General features: G+C 49.1%; 1 protein-coding gene across 8 annotated transcripts in view; it reads right to left on the bottom strand.

The window, feature by feature from the left end:
- The window catches only part of ASCC1 (activating signal cointegrator 1 complex subunit 1), a 37540-nt gene that overhangs the window by 1163 nt on the left and 8575 nt on the right, over positions 1-27802 (bottom strand). For 4 of the 8 annotated variants that reach the window (XM_039706725.1, XM_039706726.1, XM_039706730.1 and 1 more), the window contains 5 exons: positions 23571-23707; positions 23111-23185; positions 21337-21456; positions 17090-17211; positions 14929-15008 (listed from right to left, as the gene is read on the bottom strand). In XM_039706725.1, the coding sequence (XP_039562659.1) occupies positions 14929-15008; positions 17090-17211; positions 21337-21456; positions 23111-23185; positions 23571-23707 (534 nt within the window). Of the gene's footprint in view, positions 1-149; positions 728-14928; positions 15009-17089; positions 17212-18697; positions 18805-21336; positions 21457-23110; positions 23186-23570; positions 23708-27802 lie in introns of those variants that run through there. The other 4 variants (XM_039706727.1, XR_005627220.1, XM_039706729.1 and 1 more) reach the window with 4 other exon arrangements.

The raw sequence follows: 27802 nt of genomic DNA, 5'->3' as shown, positions 1-27802 counted from the left end.
GAAACCACCTACAAGGCATATGTTTTTTGCCACGCTCTGAAACGGTCACTGGAAAGAGCTCTAAGCGTCAGTGCTTTCTTATTATCATAGTTATGTGCTGTGCTGGAAGTTTAATTACAGGAACTATCAATGCAACAGGAGATAAACACTTTGCTTTTGAAGGGAATTAATTTATTTGGAGATCTACATCACACAGGCACGCTGCTGGAGATCCAAGCAATGCCTGACCTCAATATCGTTAAATCGTGCTCCGGCGAAGCTCTCCTGGATTTTAAATACTTATTTTAAGAACAAACTTCCTTCTTCTTAAAAAAAGCCACATTTCAACACCAGCAATGCCCCAAAAGCCCCAGTTCTATTGTTTTCTTGGAAAACCAGCAATCCACAGACATCAAAGAGGCAACTTTGTGACGTTTTGGGGAAAGGAGGAGGAAGGCAACCCCAAAGAAGAGGGCAGTGGGAAAAGCTGCAGGGAAACGCCACGGTTCCCATGCCTTGGAGGAGTCATGAGGCATCCCAGCTTGGAGTCCTCAGGTTCCCATTGAAGATTCATATCCTGTAAAACCTTTCACTGAGGGATCATGCACAGAGCAGACCCCCTACAGCTGCCTCAAGAGAAGCACAGCTGCCCAGATGTGGCGTAGTAGCCAGAGGCGTCCGAGGAGAACCTCTGGGAGAGACGCACCGAGTCCAGCTGCACCTCCCCGAAGTGGAAGTTCTCAAAGAGCTGAAAGGAAGAAGAAAAAAACACACTTGAAGGGCAGCAGAGAAAGGGAGCCAGCAGCTGGCCCAAGGCTCTCTCGCAGGAGCTGGCCCTGTCAAAAGCCTCTCCTCACAGACTGGTTTTGCCTTTAAATCAAAGTGTTCTTTAGGTTATTTTTCCCACTAAAGACTGTGAACTCTTTATCTACAGCAGCAGCTGCTCAAACCTGCCCTGCTTTGCTGCCTGTGTCACTGAGGGAGTGTGGGGAGGCACCACTGCTCTGGAGGCACCACCCCCGGGTGGCTCTGCAGGGGTAAGGTTTGAGGCCAGGAGGTTTGCACCAATCCAAGCCACAGGATGCAGGACTCAGCTACAGCTCAGTCCTAATTCAAAGTAGCAGGCTGGAGGCACAAGGCTCCTCATCCCAGCACTGACCCCGCTTTGTTCAACAAATCCGTCTTTGTTCGGCGAAGACTTGAGTGCAAAGGAAGGAAAGCAAGCCAGCTCCGGAGCCCGGGGGGTGTGTCCCTGCCCATTAATCCAACCCACGAAGCAGACCAAAAAAAAATGACATCAGAATTTCTTACAAGAAGTTATTGCTGGAAAAGCCTGGCATCCAAGCGCAAAGTGCTCCTCCCGTTCCATTAAGCAGCAGGAAATTGCTCTACCTGGGAACATCAGCCGTGCCTCAGGAAAAGCTCCTCGGTGGAGATGCTAATTTGGAAGCTCTGTTTAACCCGAGAGCTGTGAGGCACTGAGAACCTGAGCAGTGACTTCTCCCCACCTTGGAGATTTCCAAAATGTCCATTCCATCTGTCTCCTATTCAATTTTCTATCTGTCTCTGCAGGCGTGGGCTTGAGGCAGTCCCACAGCCCTTCCTGCCCTTTACAGAAGGCAAGAAGGAAAGCCAACACATTAATCCTCCTGGAGCCAATGGTGCATCAATTCCTCCATAGAGGGACTGACTGAAATCCCAAATAACTACTTAGCATCTGAAAGGCTGCACTTCACCTCCTCCAAAGAGGCATTTGGCTCTGCCTGGCACTGATTTGGGCACAACTGCTCTTTTGTTGTTTGTCCCAAGAGTATTCTATACCCTTTTTTCCAGAGGAGACCAGCTAGTTTTCTCTCAGGACAATTCCTGGCTTTGCTGTCACCCTGCAAAGGAGAAGAGCCATAGGGAAAGTGACTCCCTGCCCATTTTGGGGCAGAGCAAGAGACCCCAGGGCAGCAGCGTGGCCTCAACGGACACTGTGAGTGGTGGCTCCACGGGGTCACTGCCCTAAAGAAGAGCAGCCTGCAGAAAAGAAGCTGTGCTTTTCCTCTCAAACCGGGAGAGGAGGGAAAAGAGAGGAAGAGAAATGACGACAGCCACACAAACTTCATTTCATACAATTAAAGATTTATACAAGAAAGATTAATTATGTTCCCAAAAGCCTGTGTCTTTCATGTTGGAGGACTTAGGATAAAATGTCTCATTAATAAGAGATGGCAGTAAAAAGGGGTTGGTCACCTTTCTCTTTGTTTTGGCTGACCTCAGAAGGAAGGATGGTTTCCTGCTCCTCGGGGCTCCCTGCAATGCTCTGCCACTCACCCCAAAGCTTCACACCTGTCCCTGTCACAGTGGCTGCTCACACTGTCACTCTTTCCCATCACAGAGCACTCCCCACCCAGGAAAAACAGAAATAACCTCTCTCTGGATTCCTAACAGAGTGGCAGGTGTGCTGGGAAGCAAGGAGTACTCGGGTTTGAAGAGGGCTCCCTCCAGTGCCTAAAGGGGCTCCAAGGGAGCTGGACAGGGACTTTGGATGATGGAGTCATGGGACAAAGAGGAATGGCTTCCCACTGAGCATGATTCAGATACCGGGAAGAAATTCCTCCCTGTGACGTGGGGAGACCCTGGCACAGGGTGCCCAGAGAAGCTGTGGCTGCCCCGGGATCCCTGGAAGTGCCCAAGAGGAGGCTGGATGGGATTGGAACACTCTGATCTAAGGTGTCCCTGCCCATGGCAAGAGGGATGGAATGGACTTCAAGGTGGACTTTAAGGTTCCTTCCAACACAAACCATTCCAGGATTCCATGAACAAAACAAATTAAATTGTGGGATGTGCCAGACCCATCAGCAGCGCCAGAAGTGAAACCTTTCCACAAAATAACCAAAGGAAGAGTTTTGTTTATGCTATTGCTGCACACCACAACCCGTTTTTCTTACTAAACACATGTACTTCAAAGCAAAAATTAGTTAATGAGACAAACCTTCCCCGAGCCCCTCTTCCCTCACACAGCCCCAGGCATGTCACAGCAGAAGGATGACTGGGAAGTCCCAGAAGACACTGCCCAGGTCAAGGGCCCTCCATTTGTACACTGCTAGAAGTGCAGCAAAGCCATTGTACCAAAGCACTTTGTATTCCCTTGGCTTTTTTAAGATTCACCACCTCCCGTGTGTTCGAGCAGCTGTGTGTTTCCCAGGGAGGAACGCTGCTAGAACTATTGATTTTTGGTAATGTGGCTGTACTTTCTGAGAGTAAACATGCTACAAGATTTAGAGGACAACCACAGACACTTTTTTCTGCTCTTGTTTCAGGCCGGCTTCTCACCGATGCTCCTGTGCTCCCTGAGGCTTCCCATGACAGAAGCCACCGGACTCCAGACACAGAGATCACTGCACATCTGAGACCTGCCTCAGGCAGTTGGAGAGAGGCCCCTCAAACATCATCCTCAGCACCTCTGAAACACCAGGAATCCTCCAAGACCTCTGGAACACCAGGAAGTGGCTTCCCATCATGAAAGCATCCTGAGCTCGGGTCCCTGGAGACTCAGAAGAGATTGCAGAGAGCCAAGCCTCTGCTTTTGACTTTCACTTCTATTTATCTTGAGGAGAAGCCAAGCAGAGCCAAGAAAGATATTTATAACTCCCCCCTCTCCCCAGCCACCACGGAAACGCTCTGGTTTCGGAGGAGCCCTGGAGCACAGCTGATGAAATGCCTCCTGGGAAAGCATCTTAGCATTTTTTATTCTGCACCAAGGAAGGAGGTACCTGGAGATCGCTGCCCTTCAGAAGCAACCGCTGATAACCCCAAGACTGGCTGACTCCTATTCCTTCCCTATGGCTGCCAAGGGCCCACCTTTCCCTTGAGAGGCTGCAGGGAACACGAGGAGATGTGGATCAGGAGCAGCCAGGAGGGAGGCAGGGGAGGAGAAAGGCAATCGCCCGCAGAGCCGTGTCATTTGATTGGAGTGGGACGCAAGGCTCAGCAAAAGCACAGTAATTCTATAAATCCAAACATGCCAAGGGATTTATGTCCTCGATGCCCAAGGAATAAATAAGAGGATGGAGGCTGGGATTTTTTTTTTTTTAAGTATTATAAATGAGAATGAACCTGATGGAGGTAAAGGTCAGCTTACAGAATCAACACCACACATGCAGTGCAAGCTACTAACTCCCATCAAGGGAATAGCACTTAGAGGACTAAGTGCCCTCCATCTCCCTGCTGCCTTCCCAAATTGAATTAGAATGGAATAAGGAAAGAGCATTGTTAACTTTTAACCCCAGACCCAGCACCTCCAAGCAAACGCTCCAGGGATGTGCCCTGCCTTTCAAGGCACGGCAACGCTCAGCGAGGATGCCTGCATCTCCCATGGGGACAGAGCAGTGACAGCAGCAGCACCCCAGGATCTGGGGGGGATGGCAGAGACTACAGCCACGCTGCCCTCCCCAAAAGCCATGAGTTCCCAAGAGGAGAGAACGGGATGATGGATAACCTGTATTTTACAGGTCAGCCTGCAAACTACCATAGGCCCAAGTGCTCCTCTCCCTCCCTCTCCTGTCCTGGGGACTGGGTCCAAGGACACACCACTCAGGTCATGATGAAAGGCAGGCAGCCCTGTGGTAGCTCCCAGAAAGCAAGTTTTCCTCCACTTCTCCCCGCAAAGTCGTTTATCCTGAGTCAGGAAAAGCCAGCAGCACCACTGTCATTTCTGGCACTGCATTTTCTCCCATTTAAGACAATTCTGTTCAGATGCTGGAAGCCCTTCTTCCTCTGAGGTCTGTTCCCCTCGATTACCCACAAATTACCCAGCAGACCTCCCTTGGGATGAGACAACCATTTTCTGAGGGAAGACAAGAGGCTGAAGACTTGTTTTGGGAGAGAGAATCACACATCAAACTGCTCGCTCCTCACAAACCTGAGCCAAAACTGCTTGTACAAACTTCAATCCCTAAACCACAACAACTTCCTTATCAAAGGCAGAGCAGCAGATCAAACCCAGGATGCCTCTTTGCCACGTTTTCTTCCCCTTTTTAAGCCTGTGAAGTAGGTTTTGCTGAGGCAAGGAGGAGGATGCCTCCTCAATGAAGAAGTTAAAACAGGCGCCTAAACGATGTTGTGCTCCCAAGCAGGGGTGTTTGTCAAGCTGTCCTGCTCGGGGGGCTCGCTTCCCACAGACAACCCTGCTGGAATGAGACAGCACCTCTGTGCTCCAGCCTGGGAACAACAGCAATAAATCACAGCTAATCCACAGAAGGACAGCAGCGATGTGTTTCAGCTCTGGTTATGAAGAGCAGAGGTGCCAACGCAAACTGAGGCTTTTAAATCACCTGTCACGGGCTCAACAAGCATGAGAAATATTAATGGATTCGGCTGGAGGAGCATGGGGAAGTGGGAGGACAAAGGAAGTCCATGGAAGGGAAGGGAGTCAGAGGTATTTAAAACTTCCTTCACGTAATCTTTGGCTTGCATTCACGCTGCCTTGGCCTGGATTTTGCCACTACCATCAGAATTATTGATCAGTTTTTAAAGCCTTACGTCGTTTACAGTAGTCAGCTAAAAAAAAAGACCCATCCTGAATTAATAAAAAGTCCAAGCAGCTCTGCTGAGAGCCTTGGAAATGCCAAGGGAGCAACAACTCACTGCAATGCCTTGCAATTAAAAATTCCCACTAACAAGCAGAGATACCATGGATAAAATGGATATGCACACACACACACACCTCTCCCTGGACTGCAGGGAGTTCTGCTGTGAACTCCAGCCCCAGAAAGCACTGCCTTAGGGCTGGGCTATTACAGATCAAGAGCACAAAACTGTCCCTGGTGACTCAGCGCTGTGTCGTGTAATGTCATTAGTCTGTGACAATCCACCTCACAAACCGCACTGCTCTCGGCAGGGAGCTGAGGGAGGGTCCAGTTTTCCACGTCTGGAATGAACACAGAAATCAGCAACTTCAGGGAGGCTGAGAGGAAGAGGCTCGTAGCTCCAGGAGCTTGTGGCTGTGGATGAGCTTGCTGTCATTCCCACTGCATGGTCCATGCTGAGGATGGGATGCCAGCAATCCCTCCTCTGCTGTTTCTCCTGTGTGGAAGACATTTATCCACCCCAAGATCCCACCCAGGAAGGGTGTGAACAGCCTGAGCACCACTGGGCTGTGCCTCCATGGTAGAGCACGTGCAGGAGGATCCTGCTGACAACCCAGTGCTGGGAATCGGGGTCTGGCAGCTGATGGCAGTGCATGGACAGCTCCAACCAGGAGATCAAACAGAGGCTTTGGAGGAGCTGGAGGCTTTTCAGCTTCAGCTGCTCTGCACAAAGTGACAACACTCACCAGCTTGCCCGCCAGCAGCACAGCCCCAGCGTGTCCCCACTGGGAGCAGCAGTGAATGAGGGAACAGGCTCGGGAAGGCAGGAGCTTTCTGTTGGAAATCAGCAGGTTACGGTGCTGATATCCCCTCTGGGGAAGGGCAGGAACAAACAAAATGCCAGGCACCCGCTGACAAGTATGGAGAAAAATTAAGCAGCATTTCTGAAGAGGTGCCTCAGCACAGAGCAACAAAACCTGTTTGTCTGCAGACTTTCTGCGCTCTCCCCTGGAAATTCTTCCACCTTGCAAGGGGTGATACATTTGAATTAAAGTTTGTATAACATGTCCACAGCTTGGGATGGAAAGCACTGGAGAAGAGCAGAGAACAATCACCCTTCCAAATCTTCTGGCCAAAGCACAAGGGCAGATCCCAGGCCAGACACAGCAGGAAGGTGCTGACTCCTCAGCACATTGCTGGATTACTGATACCAGCACCAGGCAAAAAGGACTGATGGAGGAAATAGCAAAAACGTGGAAAGATTAAAAATCTTAAACAGTTAAATTCTGAAACATGAAGATAACACTCAGAAACACTGATGGACTCTAAGAGATTCCACTGAACTCCAGCAGACTCTGTGCATCTGAGTTCCTCTGATTAACCTCCTTTGCTGCACAAACCACAGCCTCCAATTCTGCCTTTGGGATCCCACCTACTTGTTTAATGTACCTCAGTCCTGCAGCCTCCCACACAGACCTGCCAGGACCTCTCCAGAAGGCTGTTATCTCCACAGCTGCCACAGCTCCCAGGCTGCAGTATGTGCTGGCAGAGCTCCTTCTTCCTCATCCCAAAAAATTCACCAAACCCCGTCCCAGCTGTGACCCAAACTCCCCCAAACTATGACAGACAAGCCCCAAACCAAAGCCCTTCGTGGCTCCCAGAAGATGAGACACAACCAGGCAAATTGTCAAGGCCTGGGGAGTTCGTTAAATGAGTAGATTATTTTTCCTTCTATTTTTGACTTTCAAAATTTTCTGCAACAATTTGGTGCCAAAAAATGAAATACCTGATTCCCGTGTTATTCACCCTGGACACCACTCCACCAATGATTATCTGTCAGAGGTTTAATTGTGTTTGGAAGCTTGCCAGGAATAATGCACGAGAAGCATAGGAAAAGCAGGCAGACATTCATCCAGAGAGGCAGCTCTTCCAGGCATTCCCAACCTCCTCCCCAAATTAGCAACTGCTTCCTTTCCATGGCTTTTTAAAGGATGGCTGGCTGGCCATCCAACATGTTCCAAGACTGTTCAGGTGTTGCAGTCTTGGTAAATGTCGTGCAGAGTCACAAAGGTGGAAGATGGGTAGGAAGGACAGAGAGGGCGGTTGTCACCTGGGCTGTCCCCACCAGCACCAGCCACAAGGCTGCAGATTGTTTTGTTCTGCAAGTGTGCAGCTGGCTCTGGAGTGTCTCTCCATCCCCAATATAGCATCCAGTCCTTCCACAAGGAACAGCCCTTCCCCTCTTCTTTTCTTCCAGCCTCTGGCAAGATTTAAAAGGCAGCAGCAGAGACCTTTTCACCTCATCTCCCTTAGGAAGAATAAAGCAGGCAGACTTCAGGAGGGAGAAAATCTTGTGTCATAAAAGTCCCAGTGGCCTCTCTCTTGGGAGATACCCAAGTCAGGGCTATCTCCTCTATGACACAGGAAAATCCCTTACAATTATATCACTGGTGCAGTTCCTTGGAAACAACATAACCATCTCTCTCTGGCAAAGTACCACCAACACAAGAAGCAGCAGCAAGTTCACGGAGAAAGATCCAAGGCACATGATGGGAAGTTTCCTTTTTATATTTTTACTTCCTGAGCCAAAGTAAATGCCACATAAATGCCAAGAAGCTCTTGGTACGTTCACAGATGCCATCTCATGGGTGTTCTGCACACATTCCATGTAGGAATCATGAAGTGACAAACTGAAGAAAGGACCAGTGAAGGTCATCAGCTCCACCATCCTCCCCTTCTCCAAGGCAGGAGGAGCCTGCTGGTGGCAGATCCTGGATTAACATCTCTGCTCCCTCAAAACCATCAGGACCCCCTTTTCCCAGCTCCTCTAGAGCACTGCTCCCTTATCCTCCCCTTTACAAAGATTTTCCTGATCCCTTGCTGCAATTTAAGCCAAATTTATTTATCACTTTATCATCCACTACTGGCAAAAGCATTCCCAAGCTTCAAGAGCTTTTCCTACGTGCTGCCTTCCTTCCCTTTATTAGCCTTGAAACAACTCTTTCAGCCCCAGCTTGCAGACATTTTCTACTCCTCCAACCATCTTACTGTTGTCCCCTGGGCTCTTTGAACCCATCCATGGTATCCAAAACTGGACAAATCCTTCAGCTAAACATAGTCAGAGGTTCACTTGAAGGACATTTGCCTCATTTTTTAATTTCCACAGGGTTACTCAGTCTGGAGCAGCCCCACATAAGCCAAACCCTGGCCTGCTGGGCTGGTGTTGAGGAACTTCTCCACCCTGCCACCGCTCCCTCCTGGACCTGTCCTTGTTTGCAGCTGCCTGTTTCTTTCTGCCTGATTTCCCAACGTTGTCTGGAGCTCTGTTCCCTCCTACTCACGTGTGCAATATCCCTGGTTTCAACTGCAGAGCTCGGAGTGTGTTTCATGCTGCCCTTAACACCCCCCTGACCTCCATGGGTGGGAGCAGTATGAGGTTCCCAGCTCTGAGTACGGAAGCAGCAGATCCTTCTGTGACTGCTGCCATGTGAAACCTCAGCTCTTCATAAAACTGGAGCAAAGCCACCCCAGCTGCCAGAGGGTGATGCAGCAGTGGGGAGGGTGACATTCAGCAATAGTCTAAATTAATCTGTCAGGCTGGATTTTTTTCAAACAGAACTGTTCAGGGCTGGGTGCAGGGCTTTGTTCAGCTGAGGTCCCCTCCCTCCAGGATCCCCCCCTCCCCACAAGCCAAATCTAGTGGTGCTCCTGGCACTCCCATGCTGCAGAACCTTTGCTTTAGCTCACAGTTTTGGGTCTGTTCCCCCCATCACAAATCCATGAAAATTCATGTGCTCCAGGAAATCAAACCCCAGTTGCTATGGTGAAAGGCATTCTGCAAACTAAGAAACAAATACAAGTGGGACATTTGGAGGTTACCAGATTTTTGCACGTCTTTCAGACAAGAATAAAAACCCTTTCAGCAAATTAAAGGCTCTGATAAGATCCCAGACCTACACCTCAAACGTGAGGGATTTGCAGCACAACTTAGGGAAATTAATAATCAAACACTGCATTACTCCACAGAAGCCTCATCCCCATGGCTCCTATTACAGCAAATGCAGCAACAGTTTCCAAGAGCTGGGCTCTGCCTTTGCTGCAGAGATGGCAGGAGGCTTGAGAGTCATCCAGGAACACCAGGACAAGGAGCTCCCGTCAGTGTGACCTCTCACCACACCCACCCAACACCAAGAGGAGGAGTCTAGCTACAGAGCCAGTCAATTAATTCAGACAGACACAGAAAATTATCCAGCAGAAGGGTCATGGCACCTAGGGGATGAACTGTCTACTTTTGCTAATCAGTGGGATGGGGTTTTTTGCATTTAATGTGCTGGGTCTTTGCCTTCTATTAAGGCACTGCTATAATTCAACCCCTGCCAGCTCCACTGAGAAAAATTGTCTTCTTAAGATCAAAGAGGTGACACTGCCCTGGCTGGCTGGTGGCACAGCAGGGATCTCAGGGAAGAGAGGAGGGGGGATGCTCACAGGGTGGGAGGCAGAGGCACCCACAGAACCTCCAAAAGGCTCAGCTGCTGGCCTGGGTGGGAGTGCAGAAGTGCAGGGGAAAGAGCATTCAGAGACTCTCAACAAACCCTCTTCCAGCTCTCACAGCTCCTGCTAAAATTAGTCAGAGGCGTGTAGAGCACCTCTAAGAGAAAAAAAAAAAGGCTTTTCCTTTTCTTGGTAAGGTCACCAAAGGGATCTCTGTCATGCAAAGGCAGCACAAAGCTTCTGCACTGTGCTCTCCTCAGTGCAGCGGCTCAGCCTTCCCCCAAAACCTCCAACACTGCCTCCAAGGCCTGAACACTCCAACAAAGATATCTTCCCTCCTTTGTCTGCTCTGATTTTTCAAATGCCACTTCAGATTCCTGTTTCATCAAATGCAAATAACATGAATATGGCTTTTTCTCCCCCTGAAGAATATAATTTGCAGGAAAGCATTTTCACAGCAACCCCAATTTAATCTCCTTTTTTTCCCCCCATGATTATACAAACTGATCTCCAGTCTCATCTGCTCAACTGTCACATCCTCCCATCCCACTGCTGCTCTAATTGCACACTGCTGAGCCCCCTCGATTGTTCTGGTACCTCTTGGTAATGGCAGGAATTCTCCCCTCTGCAAAGTGGCATCACAGCCTTTCATTTCTGCTTTTGATTCTTCTGTAAAAACGAGGTGAGGAAAGCACTGACTTATTTCTGAGATGCTGATGTTGCACCACAATCTCTTACTCAGTCTCCCCTCACTCCAGTGGATTCTTTGTTTGGTATTTTTAACTCTAAACTTTCCAAGCAGCCACCTCCTGTTAGGTATTTGTTCCAGCTGTCAGTCCTACTTTGGAGCTACATCTTTACCACCTTGCTGAGGATAACAAGATGTTCTTACCCTTTCTGAACACCAGGCAGTCTTGACCCCCACCTAATGCCTGTTCTTTGGCTCTTTGATTCACCTCAGCTTAGAAATATATCAGGAAAAGACTCAGCCTCCTTAAAACCACAAACAAAAATTACACAAAAAGCCTGGGTTCCAACTGCTGCAGGACACGAGATACACTCCTCACCTGCAAGTGGAGCTGGCTCTGCACAGGGGCACACATTTGTTTAGAGCTTGGCTGGCTTGGGGTACTTTGAAGGATCAGGGGTTTATTCAGTTTTTCTTTCCCACTGCACCTCTCTCTGTGGCATTGCATCAAATGTTTTAAACTGAACTACTGCATGCCACAGCCACCACACTGCTCTTACCCAGCAGGACAGACACGCTGACAGGGACACCACTGCCTCTCCTGAGTATCAGACAGTAAATGCACTTTCCCTCTGCTCCCAGTGAGAGCAGGTACAGTGCCATAACTCAATACACTTATGCAGGCCTCAAAAGAGAAGGAGCCTCATCAAATGATGCTTTATCTGACCTAGAGGCCCTCCCTGGGCACTCTTGCAGCCCTGCTGCTGGACCAGGGCACGGCAGCATGTGTCACCACCTTGGCTGATCCCATTCCCAGTCTTCCATCCCAGCTTAAAGTCTCCCCTAATGCCCTAAAGACATAAGATGTGCAGCTTTCTGCTGCTGTACCTCAGTAGCTGTTCCCTCAATATTTAATCTTGTAAGCTGTTAATGCACGGATCTGTGCTAAGCGGCAGAGTTCAGCTTTTTCTGCGCTCAGAATTTGCTTCCTTCTTGTTTGAACGTGGCAAAGGCCATTCATTTACTTCTCAGACCTCAACTCAAGCCAAAATTCATTCCATTTTGACCCAGTGAGAGCCCAGGTGGTTTTCTTCCTTTCCCTTAAACGTCCAACAGAAATTTTTGGCCGGTCGGCCTTTCCGCGTTTCTTTTCATTTTTATTTATTCACTGCAGCCTTAGTCGGATTTTTTCCCCCTAAACAAAAACAAATAAAAGCCCGGAGGCAGCGCAGCCTGGTCTCCGGAGATGCCGGCAGCTGCCCCGGCCGCCTCCGTGCCAGCGCCGTGCCAGCTGCGGTGCGGGGCACGCGGCCACCGCAGCACACGGCAGGAGCTGCCAGCCCGCACCTCCCCTGGCCTGCCTGCTGGGCCCTTCCAGCCAGGAACTGCTCCCTGTGCCCTCCCAGAGATGGGACACTCTGCTGCTGACCAGAGAAGGATTTCGGTGCGTGACTGGGATGTTCACAGGCAGCCTAGAGGGAATTCGTATGGCTCCGTGGCCATGGAGCATCCCAACCCCAGCTTTCTGGGACTAGACCGAGCAGTGCAAAGCCAAAGCTCTGTTGGACACAAATCTCACACGGCCCCTTGGGCTCTTAGCTCTACCTATTCCAGGAAGCCTTTTTCAGGGATATTCTTCAAGACAGAAGTAATTTAAACTCCCAAACGCAAGTCATCCTACAGGATCTATTTTCTGAGCAGTGTGGGAAGGTAGCGGCCTGCACAACCATTTATTAGCACAAATAGGAGTGTATGTTTAACTCTGTGGAACGGGTAGAACAAAGGATTATTAAATAAAATTCTGATTAGTTCAGCTGAAAGCAAAATACCAGCTGGAGCCTGGTGTAGCACAGGCATGTTATCAGCAAACATGGGCTGCCAGCGCATCTGCACACACACACACCCCCCAGCTCTGACCATGGGGAGCCTCAGCCTGGAACAGCAGAGCCACAGCACTTCCATCATGTTCTGTGCTCTGAGAGCTCCAGTCCTGCCCTGAGCTTTTGGCCCTACAGGGCTGCACAATGGGAATGAGAGTGATGAAACCTGAGTTTTCCCACTTACCCTCCTACCAGCAGCCATGCTTTGTTAGCGTTCCAAGTGGGAACACAACCACTCAGCACAGCTATCACAGAGTCCCACCGCCTGGAATCACATGTGGGGCACATGGCTCTCCCTCCCACCAGCCTGCCTAACTGCAGCCATATTCATTAACAGCCCTTCGTTCAGATCCTGGTGCAAAAGTCAACAAAGCCACTTTGCGAGAGGGCAGCCTCCCCAGCACAAGATAAATAATGGATATAAAAGCAGGCTGGGAGGGAACTGGTGCATCCCTGCAAGGTCATGCTGGAATGCATCAGTGGCTCACTGAGGCTGGGCTTCTCTGGTAAGAAGCCTGGAGCTATTTATGACTCATGTAATTAATTAATGCCAACGGGCGTTCTGCTGCAGGCACGTGGGAGACCAAAGGGAAATACGAAGCGGGCAGGTTAGGAAATGTAGTGGAGGTGGGAGAGAAGGATGACATTTCTTGTGGCAAGACATGCTTTGAAGTAATTACCAGCAGTCCAAACAGCCAGCAGCTCTTTTGGCTACGTCAGTACAAAATCAATTAGGGGCTTTAAAAATGCATCGGGCTCATATTTCCAAGAGCATCAAGAATTAGAAGTAGCCTCAGAAGGAGAGCAGTTGCATTTCCAAGCACCGTGCACCGTAAGACCCTCCCCCAGATCCTCAGACCCCACAAACGCTGTGACCAGCAGAGGGAGCATCGTTAATACCATCCCAATCACAAACGGTTTGGGATGAGAGCACGGAGGAAGACCCACAGCTTGATTTTATGTCTCTCTAAAGCCTGAGGAGAAGTTCAACAGAAGCAGGAGAAAGGAGTGAAGGTGAACATGGAGAAAGCAGACTCTTGCAGGCACTCAGGGCTCCTGACATACATCTCCCCCTCCCAGAGCCAGCTCTCCCAACACTGGGAGCTATCCAAAACTGCAGATCACATCAAGAAAGGGACCAGGGCTGTGGCTTCCCTGCTCCAGCTTGCAATACTGCAGTCTCACACTGCACACTCAACATGTGGTGACGCTGAGTCATGACACCACGCTCGCACAGACCGTTTGAGGACAATGAGAGCTTAACCTAATTTTGTCCCTTTGTTTGTCCTCTGCACGCAGATCAATCAGTTCCACTCCCTGCCTTCACATCCCCCTGCATCCAGTGCCTGATACATTATTAAGACTGTAAATACAAATAAAGCTCACTCTTCCCCTCCTCTGGGAGGGCTCTAAAGTCCTTCTGGCTTGTCCAGCTCCCACCCAGCCTGCATCCTCTCTCGTGTATCTTCATTGCCAGAATATCTTCTTACCCTTCCCAAATGTATCCATGCATTGTCCTCGCTCCCTCTTATCAGAACTGCCTGCAACAAATCCTCTCACACAATGAGGATTGCAAATTTGCTTACAAGCTGGTGCTGTTTTCCATTTCTGCTCCTCTGTGCATCTCCTTTCTCTCTAGACACTTGCAGGGGTCAAGCAGCACAGCATCAGTCTGCCACAGCCATCTGGATAAGCAGCAGAGGCTGCCTGCAGTCCCAACCCTGGTTGGCAAAGCCTGGGAGTCTGCAGCATGCTCCCCTTTGAACCTTTCCCAACCTCCACAGTCTGGGGGATCGTGTTTTCTAACCTCTGATCACTGCCAAAGCCCTCAGATCCTGGTGGGACTCCCTATCACTACCCAGTATTTTTCTGGAGCAAATCAATAGCAGAGATTAAAACCAAAAAGAAAAGAGTAAGTGAAATGAGAGTGGGGTTTAGTTTCATAAATATATATGAGTAGAACAAGAGCAACGAAGTGCTTCTTTCTGGTGGGCTGAGAATCAACTCGAGCCTGAGTCTCCAGGGTAAAACAGGAGTGAAGTAAACGACAACACGAACACCCACTTAGCATTCGTGCTTCATATCCCTGCTCTGAGCCTCAGCAGCTTTAGGAATGCTCCTGTTAAATACTGTAATGCTCCCAATTACGAGTGATCCGGACTGTTTATTTTCTAAACAGATTCCCCACTCCCCCCCCAAGCCCCAGGAGATCCCATAAGCCTAAGACAAAAGCAGTCTAGAAGAAGTGTTTAGACCTCTTTTGGCTATACAATATCCATAGCTGGCTCCATTTCCCTGATTGTTTCATACTGACCTTGAGGATATTTTGGCCATTAAATGACTCCCGCTCCTTGAAAGATGATTTACCAGTCATTGTGTTGTTTCGTTCTTCAGCTGTAAAGAGAAAAGCCACCACCAGAATGAGCTTCAGATGGCAGAACTCTGTGTGCTGTACTTCACCCCCCACTCTGTCCCTCCCCAAAGTCAGCTGCCAGCTAATAAACCATCTTTGCCCAGTTCTCAGTGCAAAAATCCCCCACTTCCACTTGGATTTAAGGAGGAAAAGGGCTGGAACTGGTGCCTCTATCGGGATCACCTCTGTTACCTGGAGGAAAGGCCCTAAATCACAGCTACTGCTGTGGTGATTCTGTAGGGCTGACTGCTCAGTGCAACACACCTGCTTCTCTCTGGCTCATTTTCATCCCTCATCCTGCCATGTCAGGGTGCGAGACAGCACTTGCATGGCCTGGAACAGCACCAGATTCCAGGCTGAGCACGCCAGCACAACGGCAGGCGGGATGCGCAGGGCCCCGACACAAACCTCTGCTGTGTGCTGTGGGTGCTTCTGTGGGGTGGGCACGCAGCCACACACACACACACACATTCAGAATAGCAACCTAGGCCACAGCAGCTGCCAAAAGCCTGTGTCTGAGATCCATTTCCCCAGAGCACGGCTGGGTTTTTATATAATCCCCAAGTACAGGATCTGTTCCTTCCACAGGACCTCTGCCTCACCCGGGGAATATATTCAGTATTTCTTTTTCATCTCCATCATTAACTATGAAGTCCCCCTCACATCCAGCTTGCTGTTCAAATCCTGTATGGAATACAAAGAGACTCCTATGGCTGCCTGCGGAATGCTGGCGGAACGCTCTCCCCATTGTGTCTGAATGCCTCTCATGCCTCATGGGGTTGTGCAGAATATAGACTCAGGATGCCAGACCTAGCTGCCCATGTGCCTCCCCTCACACAGAGCCACATCAGCAATCTGGGATCACATTTTCAGGGCTCAGTTTGAGAGCCCCATCTTTACAGGGTTTCTACGCCCTGGGTGTGCTTGTTTGACTTCAGCAGCTGTCAGAGCCAAAACCTGCCCAGAAGACAATGACAGAAATCACCTGCTGTTATCACTGTCCCTGCAGAGATTCAGAGAGGCAACAACTACAGAATTCCTGACACAGCCTATTGCAGTGCACAGGGGCCACCGTGGCAGAGCACGCACGTTTGCACATGGAGAACCTGGCTGGAACCCACTGCCCCTCCCCAAGGATGATGCTTTTAGGGCTGCTTTATAAAGTAATGTGATCAGAACCATGCTACAGACAGCCAGAGCAGACAATCTTTTGGCAGAGACAGCAGACGCCATACACTCAAGAATAGCTCACATTCAGCTTTGCATCACATTCATCTGTCTGCAGCTGATTTAAGGAGAAAGACAATGGAATCACTTTCCTAAAGAAATGGGCAGTCTCTAAGTTAAGCAAAGAGGATTATGTTTTCATCTTGTTTGAAGGTCAGCACAACACATGGAATTGTTATGCAATTTCAATTTAACACCGGGACACAGAGAACTCAAGATCTCACCTCCAGGAGGAGGGGCTGAGGTCACTTGCTCTGTTCAGCCTGAAGGAGACTGAGGGGAGACCTCATCAGGGTCTGCAGCTTCCTCACAGAGAGCAGTGCAGGAGCAGCTCTGATCTCTGTGACCAGGGACAGGACCCAGGGGCACTGCTGGAGCTGTGCCAGGGAGGTTGAGTATTGGGAAAAGGCTCTTTGCCTAGAGGGAACACTGAACAGGCTCCCAAGCAAATGGTCAGAGCTCCAAGGCTGCCAGAGCTCCTGGGGTGTTTGGACAATGCTCTCATCAGGCACAGGGTGGGATTGTCCTGGGCAGGGCCAGGAGCTGGGCTGGATGATCCTTGTGGGTGCCTTCCCACTCAGGACATTCTATGATTCTACTTGAAGGTATTTTTCCCTAGCCCAGATACTACAAGTGCTACAGGGTGCCAAGGTTTTGAATCTATGACTCTTGTTCATTGCTTTATTTTCTTCTGGGTTTTATCTGCAGACATCTCACCCCCCGGCCCTGTAGACAAGAAAAACCACACTGAAAAAAACAAAAACCAAAAGCATCTGCTGGGCAAGAGGACTACTTTAAATGCATTTAGCAGCAAGGATGAAGGCTCTGTACGTACTTGGATCTTTCCTGAAGAGAGTGTTCATGACTGTGGCATGCAGCTTCACCCTGTCCCATTCTTTAAGCATCAGGCCAGAGGCCACAAAGCGCTCCACCAGCTGATCAGCGACCATCTGCAGCCTGGGAACCACAGAGAAAGAACAGGGCCACGTCAAACAAGGAGCCTCTGCAGCACCAGCTCTTGGCTTTTCAGCCAGAAGGGCAGCAAGTGTGAAATGAAGTCTCTGCATGCACACAGGAAAGAGAGCTAGTCCCTGATGGAAAGCGAGCAGAGCATCAGCATTCAGCTCTAATGCAAAAAGTTCTGACTGTTACACAAAGCTTCCTCTGTGATCGCTTCTGCTGCAAATATTCCACGAGGAAGGGCAGATTTAGCACAGCAGAGAGCTCGCTCACAGTGACAGATGTTACTGGGAGCTGAAGGATGCATCTTTCTACTGCCAGGAAACACAATGTGACTCTCCTTGCAAATGCTAAAATCTGCACACCCGCGGGGGCTTGGGCACCTTGACTCCCGAGGATGTGCTCAGGGACTGCTGCAGCCTGGCTCCTCTCTGGCCCAGATAACCAACCCAGCCACTGGGCTTGCTTTCTGGGAGAGCCCAGAGCGTGGTGACAGGGCCACAACCCCTGTCAGCACATCCTGGTGAACACTCCAGCTTTGGAGCTACTGAGCAAGCAAAATCCAAGGACTTATTCCCACCTTTGTGTCTGGCCTTGACTGTCAGGATCTGAGGGCAGACCCATCCTGGGACGGGCAGCAGGAGCAGGGATCAGAGCAATGTGCTCCTGTCTAAGGAGCTGAAGGAACTTCCAGGCTGCTGCTGTGCCCAAAACATTTCTGCAGTGCCTGATTCTTACCAAAGGTAGAGAGGATATGCCAGAATGAGAGCTTGCCATCTCTGAAAATAAGGCCAGAGGGTATTAAGCCTATGCAGAAGAATCTGAGCTTCTCCCAGCACGTCCCAGGGATTAGAGAGCTTTCTGCTCCGTGAGGTCCCCCCATGTTGGTGTCACAGCTGTGGCAGAGCGTGGCCTGTCCCCAGAGCCTGGGGCTGCCCTGCTCTGGATGCCAGCTCAGATCCCACTGCTGGCTTTGGGCTGCCCCTCACGGGCTGCCAGCTCCCATGTGACCATTTCAAGACTCTCAAACTACCAATTGTCACGGCTTTTTACTATTTTCTGGCTTTACTTCAGTGATTTTTAAAATTAGCAATGACAAAGATTAAATGAATATCATTACAGACAATACTAAAACAAATTAACAGAGAATAGCTCAAGTGAAAATGGTGCTTTATTACGTTATAAAGTTAATCAAGGAAATAAAACAAATTAGAATGAATTATAATGGAAATTATTTGCCATGTGGGAGGCATCAGAGCATGATCCCTCTTTCAGTCTGAGCCATTATATGTGCAGAAGGGCTTGCCAACCCCTAATTCTGTCTGCAGTTATGCAAGCTAAGTCAGGATAAATCAAATCTCCTGCTTTACAGCTTAAGCTGATCAAGATCATCCAAAGATCAGGAAGGAACTCCACCCCTCAGCCATGCCAGGAACTACACAGAGCTAACAGGACATCTTGCATGAGACAGGAAGGCACACACCTCTCTCGAGCACAGGCTGCAGCAGTCTGATCCAGCACAGGAAGCCACGTGGCTGCTGCTCTCCTCTGGCATTGGCCTTGCAGCTCAGAAACTGCTTCCCCATTTCCCTAAGCAAGGCACAGCAGGTTTCAGCAGGTTCCAGGAGCTGTTCAGCAATGACCTGTGTCACAGGCCAGAAAACAAAGCAGGGTTTTCTGGAGACATCACCATTTGTCCTCTCTTAATAATCACTGCTAGTCCAACACAGTGTCTGCTGGAATGTCAAAGAAGGAAAAGCTGCTCTCCATCAACACAAAAAATACCTTTTTTTCCTTTCTGCAAAGATAAATGTTTTTCTGGATGCTTGCTAATAGCTAAGAAATTGTGCAAGAGGAGAAGTGCCAGATGAATGATATCAGGAGAAGGTGCTTCACCCAGATGGCCATGGGGCACTGAACAGGGAATTGTCACTGGCCCCAAGGCTGCCAGAGCTCCAGGAGCATTTGGACAACACTCTCAGGGACAGAGTGTTGTTGGGGTGTCCTGGCCAGAGCCAGGAGTTGGACTCGATGATCCTGATGGGCCCCTTCCAACTCAGCCTATTCTGTGAATTAATCTGCAGGTGAGGGCAGGACCAGGCTGGGCCAAGGATTAAAACTTCAAATGGCTTGGTCCTCTCTGAGCCTGCTGCTATGCAAAAAGCAAAACAGGTGCTGTGGAAGAGAAGCCTGGCAGTTTCCAGGTGCCATGCAAAGCACAAGGTCTGATTTTGTTAAAAACCTCAGCTAACAGATCTCTGTGAAGGACAGTGGAGACATCAGTCCTTTCTTGCGGAGGGTGAGGAGTGCTGTTTTCACTTTCAAGGACAGGTGGATTTGAAGGCCTCACTTCTCTCCCCTGCCCAAAGCAGCTCTGCCAGCCCTGATGCACATCAGCACTTTCTCAGCATTATGCCTAAGTCTGTTCTCATCACACAGGGTACAGCTGGCATCTGAAACACAGCAGGGTGCAAGCACCAACAATTCCAGCTGTCCCCAGAGGCAGGCAGACATCACTGTCAATTTAGGCCCTGCTTATGCTCTACAGGATTCCTCTCCCAGCTCCTCAGGCCGCAGATTTATTTTCAGATGCAACCAGACTGGCAAGCATTGCACCTCAGAGAGAGCCAGAGCTCTGTGACTCAGGAGAACAGGCCTCAGCTCCCAGAGCTGGTATTTTAGATGCTCTCTACAACAAAACCCACCAAAGGGCATTTGGGTCACGCAGTGTCTGTCTCCATCTCATCTTTCCAAGTGCTTCTGCACTCTTTCTCCCTGAGCTCTGTCTCCTGGCTGATCTCTGCTTTGCCCTGGTTCCCCACCCACCCCGTTTGTTTTTATCTCACCTCTTCCAGGGTAGGACAGACTTCAAAGTGGAAGAGCCAAGAAAAGGAAAAGACTTCAATTCCTACTGCCTGCCAGCAGTTCTTGCATTTTTCATTTTCCCTCTCATTTCCTTATCCCACTTCCGATCTCTTACTTCAACACAGCCTCCAAAGTGTGGTTTTAAGCAGGGCCCCCCCTCACCATCTCCTCAGCCCTCAGGGAAAGGATATGCCAGAACATATCCCTTCTTCCCTGAGCCAGCCCCTGCTCACAGCCTCCCTCCTCCAGCTGCACTGCTCCATGCTCCTCTGCTAGCTCCTGCTGTCCTCTAGCAATGGGAGCACACAACAAAAGGGCAGTGCTGCCAGCCAAAGAGAAGGCTGAGGCTCAGAGACATGAGGTAAAGCTGTTTTGGCTACTCCCCTTCCCTATTTCTGGCAACCAGCAGCACTGAGAACAACAGCTCTTATGTTAACCATAGAATCTACAGTGGTTTGGAAGAGGTGTTAAAGATCATCTGCTTCCAAGCCCTGCCATGGGCAGAGACCCCTTCCTCTAGACCAGGGTGCTCCAAGCCCCATCCGTGTTTCCTCAGTCTTCCAGAAAGCACCAAGAGAAAAGATGGTGCTGCCACTGGTGATGCAGTCCTTGTCAAAAACAAGAAGAAGGAAGGTTGTCCAGACACTGTCACAGCCTGGGCAGGGCTGTTTGTAGAGCTGAAGCCATCAGCCACAGTGGTGAGCAGCACAAACATTTGAGCTGACACCAACCAGGCTTCAAGATCTTGCAGCAGCAGCAGCTCCAAAAGACATTTCACACCCAGCACCCATTCCAGGCTGCTGCAGACACACAAACCCACTCTGTAATCAGGTCATGCTCTTCTGAGGACCTTCTGGATTAACTGGGTTTTAAGAATAATTAAGTACTGCAGAATAGAATACACCAGGCTGTCCAGATTAATCTGGACTGCAAGTTGGGAACTAGACAGCAGAGACCAAATCATCCTGCCTTCTAAGTCATCTCAGGAGTATCTGCTTGGCCATCTTATCCCTGTGCAAGCCGTGACTCCATTATTCACCCTGCCAGACTGCTGCAGAAACAAATGACATCCTTCAGCTGCAGCCCCAGTGAGTGACTGAAAGAGCAAACACATCACTGCCCAAACTGCTTCAGGAAGCAAGGATGACTTCATCTTGGTGACTGCTGGCCTGAGGACTGCCAGCAATACCCACCAGCTCCAGAGCGCTTCCCTGGCACTCTGGGGAGGAATGAAAGACAGGAGCAGGGGGAACTCACCTGTCTGAGCCATCCTTCATGTGGACTTTGGCATAAAGGACATCTGTCATGGCAGGGTCATCGTTCATGTACTCCACTCCTGCCACCTCCACTGTCAGGGGCTGGCCTCCAGTAATTTGGCTAAAACACAAGAAATCCTTAATGTTAAAAAGCAAAACATCACACCAGCTCTTGAAATGCAACACACAGGGTTCCTTGTGCACATATCAAATATTTGGGTTTACTGTGGGAATGAGATTAGATACTCTTTTTGCCACAGTGAGACACAAATTTGATGTTAAGTGGGACTTAAATGTTATACAGAGCCTATGGGGCAGTGAACTCCACTGAGGAGTCCTTCTCTGTCCCCTGTTTTTCAGCTTGTTTGCACTGCAAAAACCCAAACCCAAAAAGTCTCCCTAATTCCTAAAACTCAAAAGCCTATGGCTGCCATTGCCTTATCACCCCAAGTGGTAAAAGAATTTAAATTCATACATTTGGTGCTTCAGACACACATTAAGTCAATTTGTCAGTGCTCAACATGGAGATCTCCATCCACATGTCAGAAAATTCACCAGAAGTAAACGGTTCAAGTTCTCATTCCAGAGAGGCTCCTGCCTCCCTGTGAAAAGACCAACCATAAGGTCTCTGATTTTTGCTGGGAAAGGTACTTGATATAGAACACAGCTCTGAGTGCAACATCCAACCAGTAAATAGAGCTGGTTTAAAATCAGCTCCAGCTCTTCATGCACGATATAATATGCACTCCCACACCTGCAAACGCCCTGTGAGTGTATCTGCCTCCCAACACACTGCCTCCTTGCCTTTCCCAGCACAGCATCCTGGGGAGGATGGTGCCACAGCCAGTGTTCCCTGTGAGTAAGTGATGCCTTGTTTAACAGGGCTTATGGAAAGAACAGGGAGTGTCTGGGCAGGCAGATGTAACAAACACGAGTTAACCAGGTGAGTGTGACTTTGCTCTGACCTTGTTCACTTCTGTTCAGCTTTTGAGGAGCTCAGCAAAGATTCCCAAGTGAAATAAGCAGTGTGATTTTCCTTCCCAGTATAGTTACTGGGAGGGAAACAGCACAAATGGACTATTATGGACACCAAACTAACAGCACTAAAGGTCACATATTCTAAAAAGGGTCAAAACAGTCACAGCTACCTTCACAGGGCACTGGCTGCACTTTAGAAAAGGAAATGAAAGCTAATGAAGCTTTATGTAGGTGGAAGGGAGCCTAATTAATTTCCCAAGTATATTTACTTGGGTGTGGAAGGGGAAATAAACTAAAGGTTACCTTCAAGTGTTGATTTCCCCTTCACTAAAGGAAATAGGGAGCAATGATTTTCTCGGCATCAGTTCAATCCATTTATGTGGAGGCTGGCACTTTCCAAATATTGCATTCAGAGCCTCCCCCTGGAAACACACTTGCATTTCTGTTCAACAGCTGAACTGAAGCCATCCTTTTAAAGGCAGAGGTATGAATTCTGGCCATGCATTAATTCCCACAGATATTAGCTGGCACGGCGTGCCCAATTCTTCATGCACCGAGGCAGCAAATAAATGAACGCGAAGGATCCGTGCTCAGTGTGCAAAGGCTTTGCAGAAATAAATAAATAAACCTCCCCCTCAGGCCATCTTCAATTACTAAGCTGACCAGAGATAAGCTAATTACGGTGTCACTGGAGCACATTTGCAGGCAAAGCCCCAACATCTGCAGCTTGGTGTTAGCAGGCAGCGAGGCAGCCGCGCTCGCAGGGCAGCACGGACACTTTCAGGCTGATTACTCACAAGGCTCCTGATGGCTTCCCTGCACACAGCTCCCCTCGTCCAGGAATGTGTGTCAAGGACACCTCAGCATCTGCTCTGAGGCAGGAGGGAAGGGCCAGAGCCCGCTGCAGGCAGCGTGCAAAGGTAAGGGAGCTCAGCCCTGCCTCTGCAGCAGGCAGGGGACAGCGGCAAAAACTGCTCAGGCACAAAGAATGGGGATGCACGTGAGGAAGGGAAGTGAGCAGAGCAGGTTTTCAGGGAATGCCCAGGGTCTGAGCTGAGCTAGAGATGCTGTAAGGCTCTCTGTGGCTGCTCAAGGATTTCTACTGCCCCATTTGAAACATTTCAGCCTTTTTCTAAATTTCTAGAGTTGAGAGAAGACTGCTGAGCTGCTCTTCTCTTTGCTGTTCTTTGTCAAGACAGAGAGCTGCTTTCCCCTCTCTCATGGCCTTGGTGATGACATCCCTTTCCCACCACTTACTCCACAAAGTCCTCTTTGCACCGCTGCAGGAGGTCACAGGCTTTCTGGATCTCTTGTTCATTCAGGAGCACCAGGGTCCCAATGGTCAGGTGAAGCTTTGCAGGGTTCTGGAACAGGCTGCTGCTGACCCCCTGATCCTACAAAACAGTCCATCACACAGAGGTGTCTTACCTCATCCACACACACCCTGCTCCACCACAGGGATAAATACTACAGAAAGCAGGTACCAAGTCACTGGCTTCAATCCTTTTATCTCTGGTCGGGTTGGTAATGACTCGAAGTTGAAAATTTCTCAGGCTTTGTGAAGAAGCAAACTCAGCCTGGCAGATGAGCTGCAGTCCCACCACAGCTCCCTGCCTGTTCTTCCATCAGAGCTGCTGAACAGCAGGCTGTAACTTGGTACCCAGGACCTGCAACACTCACTTGTAAGGGGTTTTTTGGGAGGAGACTTCCACAGCTGTCGACGCAGCATCTGCTACCACCAATGAACTCGACACAAGCCAGCTCAGATTTAAAACTTCAGTCCATTTCTTGTGCAATAAAGCTGAGACCAGCTGTAGTGACAAGCTCTAAATGGTCTCTAAATCCTGTCTAAACATAGGTTGCATCTCACAACAGAAGCACAGCTAATACCAGCTCTGATAATTATATTTTTCTTCTTCCCATATGCCCTATAGTTTGCTGAGGTGAATTAAGTTTAAATTCCCTTTATGAGAAGAGCTGCGTGTTGTTGCTGGGGAGGAGCTGCTCCTAGGTGGAGCAGTGGTTACATCCAGCTTTAAGAAACGTGCTATTCTGTTCTAGGATACTTATAAAAATACCTCAAGGATGGTTAACACACCCATATTAAAACAATTATTTCCACTTAGTGGCTGCTTCCCATCAGCACATTAAATAACCTCCAATTTTAACTCCAGAAGAAGCCAACCTGCCAGGCCATGGAAGCCTTTCTGCATCTGAAAAGAGTGCACCAGCTGAGAACAATAGCTTTGAAGTTTCTACTGTGCTCCAGAGTTTGAAATAAAACCTTTCAGACGTTTAAATGCTGCAGTATCTCAGCCTGTCAAGAGTTTCATGCCCCACATCTCGCTCAGCATTTTTCATGCCTAATGACCACATGCAGACCTTTCTTTACAGCACAGCTTATGTGCTGGACTAGGGACAAGGCAGCCTGCAAAACAGAGGCCAGGGGCTTGCTCCAGCAGCCACAGCCTGGCAAACCAGTGATGGCCCCATCTCACTTCTTCCTACCTTAGCCTCCCTGCAGTAAAAGCTTTGTGGCTTCCTTTAATTCGTGCTGCTGTTCACATGCATGACAGGACATGATTTCTCTCCGTCAGCCTTCCTTCTCCACTGATATCTGCAGTCAGAGAATATTTGGCCCTTCACAAAACAACAGCTTGGGTAACAGAAACTGGGAGAAGGTTTGATTTAACCTTGCCACGGACAACCAGCCGAGGTCACAGGGTGCACAGATGAGGAACAGTAACACAGCCCTTTGCAGGTCAGAAAGCCAAAGCCCTGCCCTCATTTTCTGCCCCAGCACAATTTGTGCTGTAAACATGACCCTGCCCCAAAAGCAGCATTTTCCTCTGAGGTTTTCAACACCTGAGTGTGGGCTGAGTTGACAAACGATGACACGTCACCTCCATGAGCCACGCTACTGCTGCTGGGGAGTTCAGCAGGGAAGAGCAGGGCACAGCAAGCAGGCCAAGACCTAGATAATCCTCCTGGTTTACTCCCTAGTACTTCAGGCAGCTCCTCAAAACCCTGCTTACACTCCCTACTCTTTCACAGGCTGGCAGATCCCACTTCTCCCACACATAAAATAGATGCTGCGTCAGAGCTGGCTCTCCCTGGAACAGCCAATGTTCCTGGGGGTGTCTCAGCAGCCCTTCCTGGCTGGATGCTGCTCACCAGGATGCAAAAAGGCTGGAACTCAATTACTCTAATCCTAGATCATGATGTGTGATCAGCAATCACTGAGTCACCTCATGGGAACCTGCCCTATTGTGTCTACAAAAATGTACTGCTCAGACCTGGGCTCTTTAAGATGTACTGAGAGGCAGGAAGAATAATCCCTTTATGCACTATCCATATGTGATGACTGTCCTTTTTAGCTTATGCCTCTCCCTAACACTGCCCTGTCATGGTCAAAAAACCCCAACTCGTTTCCACTCGGTCATTTTTTCTCCCTCCTGCTACCAAAGACTCCTACCTCTGCTCTCCTACTTTAGGAGGGACACAGAAAGGGTTTTATCTGGGGTCTCCAATTCCTTGCAAAGCCCAAGCACGTTGTCCCTCCAAATGTAAGACCTTGTCGTAGGGAAACCATCAGCCACAACACACTTCAGCAGCCCTTCTACATGACAAGGCCAGGGATCAAGCTCCTCAGCTCTTCTGCCCTGGCTGTGTCCTCTCCACTGTTTTAAGAGCTCCCAGTGTTTGCAGACAGATTTATGGCTTTCAGGTTTTTTCTCCCTTAAGAGCAGGATGCTGCATGCCAGCTATGTGCCCTGTGCCACCCTGCTGCACAAACAAAGGAGCGAGCCAGGAAAACAGTATTTGTACAGGATTGACTGAAGAGCTACAGGCTCAGAAACCCCTCCCACTTTCTGTCCCTTCCACTCTGAGATAAAATACCTCATTAGCAATGTTTGATATTTACAGGTTGCCATGTATGACAGCAATCATGTTTCTTTTCCCTGCTACATCTGCACCCTGTTCAGTCTGCAAACGCTGCACAGCTCTCAAAGACCCAACTGTGATTTTTCACAGCAATGTTTCTGCAAAGTCTCTTCCCTTTTCCACCTGCATGCTCAGCTCTCCTCACGGACATCTACATGACTGTGAGGGAGAGGAGACTTCCAAGGTCATCCAGACCTCCCACTGCACCACATCAGGGATGAGCCTGTCCAGGTGAGCCATCTCCCTGTATTTACATTAAATCAACCTACAAGAACCTCCCCTCAGCCCTGCTTCATTTGCCTGCCAGCCCTGACCTGTACAGCATAAACACCTGAAGTGTTCTGTATTTCAGCAAAAGGTTTATCTTCTAAGAGCCTTTAAAGACACACACACACACACAAAAAAAAAAAAAAACAACAACAACAAAAAAAAACCCACAAAAAACCAAAAACTTAGAAAGCATATACCTACCAACAAAATGCTATAAAATATAAATGAATGGTTGTCATGGTAACTGCTTCAGAGAGAAACAGAGTCCCTCGCAAATGCTCAATGGCCAGAAGAGATCTCACACACACAACAAACACACACCTGCTCCTTTCCCTTCCTTACCATTATCATCCCTCATTCAAAGGCTGAAGTTCACCTAATTCTGCGATGTTTTGCACCAGGCAGAGAAACACCCTGCTTCTGTCACTGAAACCCATTCAGATTTCCTCAAGTATTCTGAGAAATCCCATTGCTTTGGACAGATCTATAAGCTCTTTTATTGCTCTGCGAGGCACAGTTTTGAATTACTGTTTTTCATTACTGATGTGCTTTCTAGCAGACCCTGCTGTGAGATAAAGTGGTATTAGAGTGGCATTACTGGCTGGAGGAGTGATTGAGAGACACACGGGGCTGTACTGTACTCCTCCAACTAACAGGAAGCAATAAATATAGCTAGAAACCCTTTTGTTAATACCACGAGAAGGAAGGGCAGAAAAATAAAGCACTGTATATTCCTAGGCTAAGCATATGCAACACCCTGAATACCTGTTACTGACCGAGTTCTACATTTCAAACTGAAAATTGAAACTCTAGAGCTGATGTAAGCAGTGCCAGGAACATCTCAGGCCCTTATGGGACTTGGAGCTGTCCAGACACAGAACAAAAACTGCAGAACAGACAGGAGGACAGGCAGGAGGAGGACAGTACTTGGTCTCAGCACTTCTCTGACCAAGGCTGGATTGCTGCAGTTTTCTGAGACAAGGAGCATGTGAAGCTTTGCAGGCAGCTCCTTCCAAATGGAACTGACAACACTTGAGGAATGCACAAAGTCTGTGAACATGTTTTTAAGAGGATAGCAGACAACTCCCCTCCCCCCAGAGACAAAAACTGACATTTAAGAGTGAGCAACAGAGAAACAATGTGACAGACAAGATCAAGAGGGGTTTGGAGAGCAAGTGGAGGCTGGGCCAGTGGAGGGCTGCAGAGATGCAACCCACCAAGGAGGCAGGAAAAATGAGTGCTGTGCAGGGAGAAGGGCTGGTCCTGGGTGAGTC

This window comes from Passer montanus, unplaced genomic scaffold (genome assembly GCF_014805655.1).
Source record: "Passer montanus isolate IOZ18808 unplaced genomic scaffold, ASM1480565v1 scaffold196, whole genome shotgun sequence".
Lineage (NCBI taxonomy): Eukaryota > Metazoa > Chordata > Aves > Passeriformes > Passeridae > Passer > Passer montanus.
This window is presented reverse-complemented; position numbering and strand designations above follow the sequence as displayed.